This window comes from Micropterus dolomieu, linkage group LG09, assembly GCF_021292245.1.
Source record: "Micropterus dolomieu isolate WLL.071019.BEF.003 ecotype Adirondacks linkage group LG09, ASM2129224v1, whole genome shotgun sequence".
Classification (NCBI taxonomy): domain Eukaryota; kingdom Metazoa; phylum Chordata; class Actinopteri; order Centrarchiformes; family Centrarchidae; genus Micropterus; species Micropterus dolomieu.
Genome location: NC_060158.1, coordinates 2,837,532 through 2,849,761, shown reverse-complemented (window position 1 = coordinate 2,849,761; position 12,230 = coordinate 2,837,532). Strand labels below are relative to the sequence as shown.

The following is a 12,230-nucleotide window of genomic DNA, read 5'->3' as shown; positions in this document are numbered from 1 at the left end:
CTGACATTCAGCCCATCTTACAGCTACCACACCTACAGGAGCTGAACATTAGAGCAAATCTATTTACCTCCTTTCAGACCAAAGATCTGCTGCTGAACATGTCCTCAGGCCTGAAGAAGTTAGACGTTTCTGATAATGCTAAGTTAGAAAAGTTCAGCATCACAACACAGATCTTTCCTCACCTTGAGATGATAGACCTTTCTGGAAGTGGTCGACCTGCTGGCTTGAAATGGGACATACCTGACAAGACTTTACTAAGGAACATAACTCAGCTGGATTTCAGCGGCACTTTGATTCCTTTTGAAGAGATCCAAAAAGTCCTGCAGAGTCTTGACTCACTGATGCATCTGAGGCTGAGTTATATGGAGACGTTTATCCAGAAAGGTCTCTTAGCTACAGTGTGCAAAATACTGACACTAAGGAGGCTGGATCTGTTGTACAACAGTGTTCCCAAATTAAGTTCAAAACTTGTAACTTGCTCTCAGCTTAATGAGCTCGACTTGTCTAATACTAACACGAGTGAACTTCCTAAAGGCTCGATGAGATTGATGAAGAGTCTGAGGTCCCTAACTCTATACGCCAACGGTCTCACCAAAGTGCCAGATGACATTAGGAGTCTCTCCTCCCTCGAGGTTCTACGTCTTAGTGCCAATCGTATCTCTGAGTTGACATGTGAGGATTTCATAAACACAACGCGACTTACAGAGCTCTATCTGGACAAAAACCGCATTGCCAAACTGGACAGGTGTGTCTTTGAAAATCTTAATGATCTGAAGGTTTTAGATATGAGTAACAACTTGGTGTGTACATTTGGAGGTGCCTTTAAAACAGGACTGCAGAAGCTTGAGTTCTTGGATTTGAACCAAAACTATATAGCTACTCTTGAAAATGGGGATTTTAAAGGTTTAGGTTCCCTAAATTATTTGGATCTGGAATTATCAAATACTGGATTGGTGAAAGCTCAGCCTTTTCAAGGACTAAACAATCTCAGAACTCTTACAGTGTCTCTACCACTTGGGTTTGAAAATAAATTCAGAGGTTTACAACAGTTGGAAAATCTCACAGTCTACTTTGATATTGACGGCAGTTTTAAAAGTCCTCATTCAAACTTCTATAAAGCTTTGTTCCATTTAAAATCTTTGAAAGTTTTCACAATGATGTGCTTGGGTGAACACGCTGGCTTCCCCTTTGATATACCACAGACAGTTCTGGCGTCTATGAGACATTTAGAGGACCTTACAGCTGAGAATTTATATATTTCTGCTCCAGATCCCGACACATTTAGAAACAATCCCCAGCTCAAGCGTCTGACACTCAGTCAGAATGATTTGTCTGATTTGGGTCCTGAACTGTTTCAGCCAATCCCAAACCTGCAGGCTCTCGATCTCTCTTACAGTAAGCTCAAATCTTTGGATTTTCTGGCCCAGGCCGACCTGTCTGCACTCACATTTTTAAAACTGAGTGACAATGACATTACAGTGATCAACGAGACGGTCTTCCAGTCTCTCCCTGCACTCACATATCTGGACCTGGACAATAATCCTTTCACCTGTGACTGCTCTAACGCCGGCTTTATCCAATGGGTGAAGAACAACAACCAAACTCAGGTTGTTAACGCCCATATGTACACCTGTTCCTTTCCTGTGGTGGAGCAAGGAAACAAGTTGCTGGACTTTGACATCCAGTCCTGTTGGATGGACGTCGGCTTCCTCTGCTTCATTTGCAGCACTTGTCTGACTTTGCTAACTGTTCTCGCTGCCTTCGTCTTCCACTTTCTGAGGTGGCAGCTAGCCTACGCATACTACCTCTTCCTGGCCTTCCTCTATGATAGCAGGAAGAGGAAGAAGAGAGCTCCTCACCAATACGACGCCTTCATCTCCTACAACGTTCACGACGAGGCCTGGGTTTACAGAGAGATGCTTCCAGTGCTGGAAGGAGAGCAGGGCTGGAGGCTCTGTCTGCACCACAGAGACTTCCAACCAGGTAAACACTTAAGCCTTATTCATACTTCTACATCCAGTCTTCACCATAGCCTACAGCGTAAGCTACGCACGTAGCCACACCGTTGTGGGCATTTGTAGTTGTCCGTTGGGGTCTGCGTTGCTGTGCAATAACACCACCAAAATTAGAATTCGGGGTATATTTAGGAAATATTTGTGTGTTGAGTGTTTTTTCTCTTAAAGAGGTGGTATTATGCAATTTTTTTTAGGTTCAAAATCTTATTTAGGGGTTGTGCCAGAACAAGTTTATATGGTTTAATTTTCAACAAACACCTATTTTTTGATACTGCTCATTGCTGCAGCTCCTCTTTTCACCCTGTGTTTAAGCATACGTTTTAGCTATGGACTAGTTAAGGACTACTAGCCAATCAGAAGCAGAGAAGGGCGGGTCAGTGAAAAGCAAACACAGCTTTGGTTCATCTGTACATGTTGCCGACCAGCTTGGCAACATGGACTGGAGTTTCAGAGTGGTGAGTTATTAATCTGTAACAAAAGTATCTTTCATCTATAAAGTTTTAACTGAGCTCTGTCTCTCCATCACAGGAACAACTTTATGTCCACTGACTGCCTGGAGGGTAGCTAGTGTTTGGAAGAGCGAGGAGAGCTGTGTGCTGCAGCTCACTGTTTCTGGGGGTGTGTCTAAAGCTAAATGCGCATTATATGAGGCTCATTTAGCTTTCATTCACAGGGATGTGACGTCACAGGGATGAAAGGGAAGCGACTGGACTACAAACGAGCTGTTTTCAGGCACTTCAGAGCAGAGTTTTCTGTGGGAGATGGGAACTCCCTTTGGGTTGGACTTTGGGCTTTTTCACGTTGCAAATCTATTACATGCACAAAAAAGGTATATAACTCAATAAAAGAGAGGGGAAAAGCCAAAAAACAGAATACCACCTCTTTATATTTAGGGCATGAGGTTAGAGAGTGCAGCTCTGTCTCTACCTGTCCTCTGTCACACTGGGAGTGTGACCTCTTGTGGTAGCCAGCTCTGTCTCTGGCAACCCTTCTCTATAGCAAGGCTGTGTTCACTCAGTCTGGATGTTGTCAACATTTTTCTTAGTTTAGGACATTTTATTGTGCTCAGGTAATTTGCCAGTGTGAATTCTCTTTTTAGGGTCAGATAACATTGTAATTTACTTTGTGGTTTGGTCGTTTCAATCCAGTATTCAATATTTTTCTGTCTGCTTGCTGATAATTTGGTTTGGTCTGCTGGAGTTGGTGTTGCTGTCCTGAGGCTGTTGGGGACTTGTTACTGCAGAGAGCCTCAGGACCAGCTGGCTGAGGGGACTCTTCTCTGGTTTTAGCTTCTGTTATGTTGACATGACTTTGTGATGGTATGTCTGGGGGTTAAATGATTTTAGGTGATGGTAAAATGTAATTGATCTTTTCTGTATTGGCCGAGCTCTGCTCTGCACAGATTATTTGGTGTTTTTCTCTGCACCTGCAGCATGCAACCCACTGACGATAAAAAGTTGTGCTATCTGTTGAGTTTTCGTCAATGGGTGTGTCCGTGGCGTGGCGTCCAAAATCGATGATTCGTCGTGAAACAGGAAGTTGTTATAACTTCAGTGCTCAACTCTGCACCATACTGTGCATGTAGAATGAGAGTCCTGCCTTGAACACATCCATATGCCAACAAACACACAATCTCATAGCGCCACCTGCTGGCAACAGGAAGTGTCACGTTTTACGCTGTTATGTACTACTCCCAACATATTTGCCTCACCTGCTTCAAAACAGTCTCAGAAGAGCCTTAAGACATTGATGATGCTATGATGTAAATCTTGAATTTTCGGATTTCAGCGTGTCCTTGGCGTGGCGTCAAAGTTTGATGCTTCGCCATGACACAGGATTTCACACATTTGATAAGGGTCATGCCCTGAACACATCTACAGGTCAAAATTCACTCAACCTCATAGCGCCGCCTGAAGGAATCAGAAAGTGTCCCTTCAAAGGTGCAACCCCTGCGCCACTGAATCATCAAATGCTCAAAACATTTGTGGTACATGTATAATCCCAAGATGCACAAAAAAGCCTCTTGGAGCCATACCTGAAATCAGACTGGAAGTCTGTGGCGTAGCGTCAAAGATCAACAGTTCGCAATAAAACAGGTTATTATAACTTTAGTGTACATGCTCTGTACACCACCCACTGGTAAAAGGAAGTAAACCATTTCTGACAAAACGTGGCCGCCTTACACCGTGACGTGCTACACATCCGAGGGCGCTGCTTGCAGCTTCAATTTAGTTTTGGTCCCCAAATTTCGCTGGCATATATAATTATTGGTTCTAGTGCAAAGTGGAAAATATTAAGCCAGATTTTAATAGATTTTAATGTTTCTTTTTATTGCATAGAAAGCTTTCCTTGCTTTGTCCCTCAGATCTTTCACAGCCATGTTGAGGTTTCCTGTGTATGTAATGTTGAGGCCAAGGTGTGTGGTTTTTTTGTACGTTGCAATTTATCCATCCATCCATCTTCATCCACTTATCCGGGATCGGGTCGCAGGGGGAGCAGCTCCAGCAGGGAACCCCAAACTTCTCTTTCCCGAGCCACATTAACCAGCTCTGACAGGGGGATCCCGAGGCGTTCCCAGGCCAGTGTGGAGATATAATCTCTCCACCTAGTCCTGGGTCTTCCCCAAGGCCTCCTCCCAGCTGGACGTGCCTGGAACACCTTCCTAGGGAGGCGTCCAGGAGGCATCCTTACCAGATGCCCAAACCACCTCAACTGGCTCCTTTCAACGCAAAGGAGTAGCGGCTCTACTCTGAGCTCCTCGCGGATGGCCGGGCTTCTCACCCTATCTCTAAGGGAGACACCAGCCACCCGCCTGAGGAAACCCATTCACTTGGGGTAAGGACTCATTCCCTACCTGGAGTTGGCACTCCACCGGTTTCCTGCTGAGAACTATGGCCACAGATTTAGAGGTGCTAATCCTCATCCCAACCGCTTCGCACTCGGCTACGAACCGATCCAGTGAGAGCTGAAGGTCACGGACCGATGATGCCATCAGGACCACATCATCCGCAAAAAGCAGTGACGAGATCCCAAGCCCCCCAAGCCCCTCCTCGCCACGACTACTCCTCGATATCCTGTCCATGAATTTCACAAACAGGATAGGTGACAAAGCGCAGCCCTGGCGAAGGCCAACCCTCACCTGGAAAGAGTCCGACTTACGTTGCAATTTAGTGGTGTCTAAATAGAAATTGTGTGTAACCTAATTTCTGTATTGTTTCTGAAAGCTCATTATCTTAGTCTTTGCTGTGTTTACTATCAGGGCCCAGGTCTGACAGAATCTCTGCAGGAGATTAAGGTGCTGTTGCAAACCTTCTTTAGTAGTTGAAAGCAACACTAAGTCATCTGCATACAGCAGACCTCTGATCTCTGTGTCGTTCAGGATGAGGCCAGGTGCTATGGAATGCTCGAATTGGTTCGCTAATTCATTGATTTATGGATTGAAGAGAATTGGACTGAGATTGCATCCCTGCCTCACTCCCCGGCCCTGGGAGAAGAATGCTGTTGGTTTGTTTCCAATCTTTATGGCACATTACCTTTTTGTATACATGTTCTTAATCAAATCATATGTTTTTCCTCCAATGCCACTTTCAAGTAGCCTATAGAAAAGGCCCTCGTGCCAGATGGAATCAAAGGCTTTTTGATAGTCAACAAAACATATACCTTTCTTTTCTTAATGTTTGTCACATGCTGGATGGATTGGGACCATAGACTGTCTAAACAAAGGGGACGTAGCCATTACGACGTCACTATGGGGTGTGCACTACCACTTAAAGCCTCATGTTAGTGTTTTGGAACCAAATTTGACGATATTTGGACCAGCTACCTGGTAGCACTCAAATTCACCTTACAGTTTTTCTCAGTGGATTCTCTGGTACATTTCTCAAATCATCCTTAACATTTGCAAAACATTTAGTGCATTTCTCAAAACAATTAGTACAAACAGCACAACAGTGGATTACCTGCAAAAGCCCGAAACTCCTTAGTCTGACCTCATGCACAAGGCTGCACTTTTTCTGTAGACATGTTAATTTCAACAGTACTGCATAGCACAACAGAAAATCTAAATTACAGAATTAGTATTCTAAACATGGGAATGGGAAACATCCCTCAGGCAGAACTGTAAATGCAACGCTGTTTGTGGTATTACAGTGCAATCTTTCTACACCTCCTGACAGTGCTGTATGTTGGGCCACAGATTCTCGTCTACATCACAACGGATATCTTCTCTTGCAATGCAGCATGGAAAGAATCTTTTCAGATGTCTTATCCAGCCTCTGCTGTGATGTCCTGGCATGCTGCATCCATGGCGGCCAGCAGGGTCATCTGAGTCTGTGGCTGCCGATCGTAAACCTTCCACCTCCATGCTGAGTAGAACTCCTCAGTTGGGTTAATGAATGGGGAATGGGGGGGCGGAACTCTATCAGCATCCTGTAGTGGGCTGCAAACCATTGCCTGATGGTGTTTGAGTGATGGAAACTCACATTATCCCAAATTACCACTTCCATTGGTAAATCTTCCCAAATCAGACCCCTTTCATCAACAGAGATGAGATCTCTGTACAGGGTGTCTAAGAAGGCTAGTAAATGCTGTGTGTTGTATGGCTCTGTAATGACCATGCTCTGAAATAGCAGCACACATATGCCGTTTTTCCATTACCTGTACCAGTTCAACTCGCCTCGATTCTACTCGACTTGGTTTCTATTTCTTTTGTTTCTATTGCATATAGTACCCAGAGATAGTACCCCTCAATGTAGCTGGCCGTCATACCGACGCCACACACAACTGCCACAACGTAATTTTCAAGCCCCACACACACCAGATACCCACACACAGCTGTCTCTTGATTTAAGTAACATTTCAACATTCCTCAGAATATAAAGACATAAGCGGTATGAAAACCTCCTAGCTGTGTTGTGGAGAGTAAAAGGGATCCAGAAGCAGACATGGGGTTAGGGCAAAAACAGATGGTTTATTAACTGAAATACGGGTAGGGGTCTTTGGTGCATTGTAAGGGAGAGCGGCAGGCAGGCAGTGGAATCCAAAAAACTCAGAGAGGACAGATGCACAGATCCAACTTAGTGAACACTGTGGCCCCTTGCAGGAGTTCAAAAGCCGAGGAAATGAGTGGTAAGGGATACTTGTTACGCACAGTGATGCTGTTCAACCCGCGGTAGTCCGTGCAGGGGCATAAGGTTTTATCCTTGTTGGCTACAAAAAAGAAGCCTGTGCCCACCGGGGAGGATGAGGGGCAAATAAGACCAGCTCTAAGAGTCCCCAATGTAGGCCTCCATGGCCTCCCTCTGAGGACGGGACAGGTTGAATAGGCTGGCTACTAGGAGCCAGGAAGGTGATCTATCGCACAATCATAGGGACGGTGTGGAGGATGTGGGGATTGTGACACTTAAGCCAGGGAAAACCTAAAATGAGGGGGGAGTTAGGAGCCGAAATTAGTTTGAAAGAAATCATCTCCCTGTGATTGCCGGACAAAAATAACTCTATGGGGGTGGTTACCTGCGTGACCCTAGCCAAAATCCTACCATCTAAGGCTCTAGCAGTAAAGGGTTAAGGAAGGGTCTCCAAGGAGAAGCCGGAGGTGACACAAAAAAAAAGTACCTGGAAGCAGCTACAGGTACAACTTTTCCACAGTGGAAAACCTACTGCTGACTCCTACTAAACGTACCCACACAGAGCAGTGGATACAAGTCGCCTCCATCCTGATGGTAGCGACTTGTCAATCAGCTTGTAGCCCCGCCCTAAAGCCTCCCCTGCTTTCTGGTCTATTTTCCTCTAAATGGGACCAAAAACAAATTAGAGACTAACCACCCAGGAACAAAAACCCATTCCCCTTCTACCTAACATCACTTGGCATTTTGAAACTATTAAATTAAACTAGGAATATAACTTTCTTAAAAGGTATATGCAGGTTATCTTAATGTTATATTCTGGATTAACTGAATGTTTGAAGTCCAGCTCCTCTTAATTATTGTTGCTATGTCCATCAAGCTTTTTGATATAGCAATGTTTACAATTATAGCCTAATAATTTAAATTCAAAGAAATTTTTTAAACAGCGAAGATTTCTGACAAAAGCAGCTTCTCATTTGCAGTCAGACCTTTCAGTGACATCTGTCGCTGGCAAAATTTATCAACTGCAGCTAGCTAGCTAGCTAAGCTAGCGTTAGCTTAATGGGTTGAAAATATTCTCTCCGGGTAACTTTTCAATGTTTCCAGCTGACTTGTTTTAAAACAAGAGCCCTGTGAAAGGGGTCTTAAATGTTCAGTTGGTGGCTACAGACGTGTAAACTGCTGTCTCCACAGGGAAGCCCATCATGGACAACATCACAGACGCCATCTATGGCAGCAGGAAGACCATCTGTGTGATCAGCCAGCGCTACCTGCAGAGCGAGTGGTGCTCCAGAGAGATCCAGATGGCCAGGTGGGGGCGCCGCCTTCCATTATTCAGTCTTCCTTGAAAAGAAATTAAAGTGGATATGTGTAGGGGAAAGGGTGAGCAGATCAGAATATGTGAAATTCAGGATAGAGGAGTTGGGGGTGTGCGTGGCCTCCAGTAGATTACTTTCAGCATCAACATAAAACCATGAAACACATGAAAATCAATGCCATATCTCTTCTCCATGTCCGGCCGCAGCTACACTTCCCCCGTCCTCGTGACTGTAACTTCTACAATCTTCATCCACACTAGAAAAAAAAAAAGGGGGAAAGACCACGCATGTCAATTTGCTATAACAACTCTGTTGACATGGTCTCCACCATGCTCTGCAGCCTGAGAACCTCACAACGTGTTTGTTTTATTATGCTAGAATCAAAATTCACGTTTAGTCTAATTTTCAGGACAAACAGGACAGGCAACTGTTTGTAATTCCGGACTGCCCTGAATTTTTATGGTCACCTTGTGGGGGGGTTAACAAAATATTTAATAATGTGTAAAACATCATGAAAAGATGCAAAAAAGCAAGAAAAAATAAAGGGTCATGTCGGATGTCTCTTAATTTATTTATCAGATATCTTTAATATAAGGAGAGTAAAAGGAGACTTAAATATAAGGAGGCCTTATATTTTATTCCTCAGTGTGCAGGAAAGAGAATGCTCTAATTTTATGTAGAATTTCAACGGTGAGGTCAAATAAACTCCTTTGAAGATAAAGTAGTAAATGAATAAAACGTTAAATTAAACTAGTAGACGGCAGCTTTCAGCCTCTCAGACCGATTCAGTCCTCACGGTCTGTCCTGTTTGTGTTGCTGCAGCTTCCGCCTGTTTGACGAGCACAAGGACGTTCTGATCCTGCTGTTTCTGGAGGAGATCCCGGCCCAGCAGCTGTCTCCGTACTACCGCATGAGGAAGCTGGTGAAGGGACGCACCTACCTGAGCTGGCCGCAGGCCGGCCAACACAAAGGAGTCTTCTGGCAGAACGTCAGCAGAGCTCTGGAGACCGGGGACGCTCCCACAGAGACCGCAGACCTCCTGACTGGACCGGCAGGATGCTGAGTATATTACCGGACCTGCGAGGTTCCTTACAGTTGCAATGAAAAACAAGAAGAGAAAGAGAAAATATAAGAGATTCAGATTCTCCTGAAAATGAGTTTCTTGAGCTGGGACCACATATTGAGTTGCTGAATAAGCAGAGAGTCATAACTCAGTCAAATATGAGTTTTAATCATAAAGTTGTAATTCAATTTTCCAAAATGTCAACAAAAATAGGATTAAAGACAAAAAACATTCCACTTCCTTCTTGCATCCCAAATAGAAAAGTTAGACTATTAAAAACAATCTGACAGACAGAATCCATGAAAATATTTAGCTCCTCTCAAATGAAGTTATTGTTCTATTGGCCCAAATATAAGAGGCTATTGTAATGTAGTGTCACTAAGTGTTGCATTATGGGTTTTTTGTAGAGTAGTCTACCCGAGGAAATCAGGTCGGCTGAATATTAAAATAAATGAACTCTTTGAAATCGCTGGTTAAAAGAGACTTTTATTTAAGAGCCTTCGCTGATTTGACATGATTTTATTTGAAGTATAATAAGTATATATATTCCTTAGTGTGTTTTGCTTTACCTGCCTTCATCTTTTAACTGGTTGAAATTGCCTGAAGTCAATTATTTAATCACTTGTATTTGATTATTTTAAAGCCCTTATTATAAGATTCTTATTATTCTTTTTATTCTTATGATTATTTGGTGTTAGGTTAGTTTTTAGTATTTCTGTCAGACAGTCAGTTCAGTTTAACCTTTCTGAGAACTCGTATAACAACGTGATGCGTGAAAATGAGTCTAAAGCGTCTCCTTAGTGCAGAACCGGACCGTGGACTCAGGACAACAGTTACTGCTGTCAGAGGGGGAGGAGCTCAAACGGACAGGCTGAAAGAGGCTAACTGCCTTGACCACAGTAGGGCATGCGAGTTCGTGAGTGGTTATCTTCTGCTTTAATGGCATTACATCATGTTTTCACTTCACTTTTACCAGACTTAGAGGAAAGTCTTTTTTCTTGTTAGGACATGGTCTTATATTCTGTGTATATACTGATGGTGTGACCCCGGTGTAATCGTCTGTACTTTTCCACATCTCACTCAACTTCTGGATGGTTTGAATGTCTGGTTCTGCTTCACATATATATATTTCTTTGTAAAGTTATGAATAAACTCTTTATTTTTATTAATTGTATCCACTCAAATAGACAGTGGAATTTGGTATCTTTTATTTTCTTGCTGATTTATCGTTGATCGGAACAAACGTGATTTTCTGAACCTTCCTGATTCCATCTGATGTCTAAGCTTCTTTTCCAAAGTGCAAAGATTTTAACTCTTTTTGAAACTACTGTACGTTCTTCCTGTAGTTAACGAAACATAAATAATATGTAAATAATAAAACATAAACACAACTTAAAATGTATTGTCCTAAAGCTTTTATTTTTCTAACCCTCATGTCCCCTGCAGTTTCTGTAACTGTACTCTTTAAATAAACTGTATCATACCAACCTCCTGCAGTTTTGTTTCCTCATTTGCTCACACTTTGTTTTCCTATTGTACTAATTACTTCATATCCTCTGTTTATATTATAAAGCTCTTTGTGTGTTAGACCGTATACTGCAGGTAAGAAGTGAAATATATTTATAAGCAGTAATGAAGGAAGTATTCAGAACAGTTACTGCAGTAAAAGTACTAATGCCAAATTGTGAAAATACTCTGTTCCAAGTAAAATTCCTGTCGTGAAAGTATCTGAGTATAAGGTGCTTAAAGTATTAAAGCAGTGCCCATGTGCATGTTGTACTATTATATCTCCTCTCGTCAGATTCTTCTTCCTCGTCTTTACAGTAAAGCTGGATGTTGCTGCTGTCGAGCTCAGTTAATCGACTAATCGTGTCAGCTGTACTTGTATAAACTGTTGGCTAGTTTGATTTACAACAAAACATTTTAGAAATGTTTCATGTGTGTTGTGTCAAAATCTTAATCTCTAAAGAAACTAAAGCTGTCAGATAAATGTAGTGAAGTAAAAAGTACAATTTTCTCCTCTGAGATGTACGAGCAAATATACTTATTTACGTTCTACCTCTGTTCATGTGTCGGTCATGTGATCTCTGTCCTGTTTATCGTTCAGCTGTAAGCCTCGTTAATCTTTATGACCTCACTGATTACACATACTCATTGTGTGTGTGAGGGTGTGTTGTAAATCAGCTGAGAGAGAACAAGGGGATAAATTAAAAACTGACACAAGTTCAGCGATGAAGAAAAATGACATTGTATTAGTATAGATTTCACATTTAAAAATCAATATTTCATTTCGTTAAGTGACTTTCTTTTGTGGACGCTTTTACATCCAGAGTCCTGTTATTAGATTTCATGTTTTTAGATTTATTTTATTATATTACTCTGTACTGTTGGACCTTGTGTAACTTAAAGATTCATGCAGAGTAATTATTTTATGTCTCGTTTAATTACCAGTTATTGATCACCATGGAGAGTGTGTGTTCACTACAGTTAGTTGACTGAACTGCATGCACACTGTGATGTAATACAGACTCGTTTGAAATAAAGAAAAATTTTTGTTACTGTAAATGTTGCAGAGTTGTAATGCTGCAGGCTGGAGATGGATGTAATCCCAACAAACCACATTTCCTCTAGCTCCACATTCACAAGAAAATTCTTTAATTCAACAAATTTGTGAAGCATCATTTACGATATAAACTACCGGCCGAGGTGT

At 42.4% G+C, this 12,230-nt stretch overlaps 1 protein-coding gene across 1 annotated transcript; it reads left to right on the top strand.

The window, feature by feature from the left end:
- Positions 1–5: 5 nt before the first annotated feature.
- Positions 6–11,008, top strand: LOC123976718 (toll-like receptor 13; the record flags this gene model as incomplete). Its single annotated transcript, XM_046059066.1, has 3 exons — positions 6–1,983; positions 8,333–8,450; positions 9,280–11,008. Coding segments are annotated over 3 exons (2,337 nt in total), but the record flags the coding sequence as incomplete, so codon positions are not given.
- Between the last annotated feature and the right edge of the window lie 1,222 nt (positions 11,009–12,230).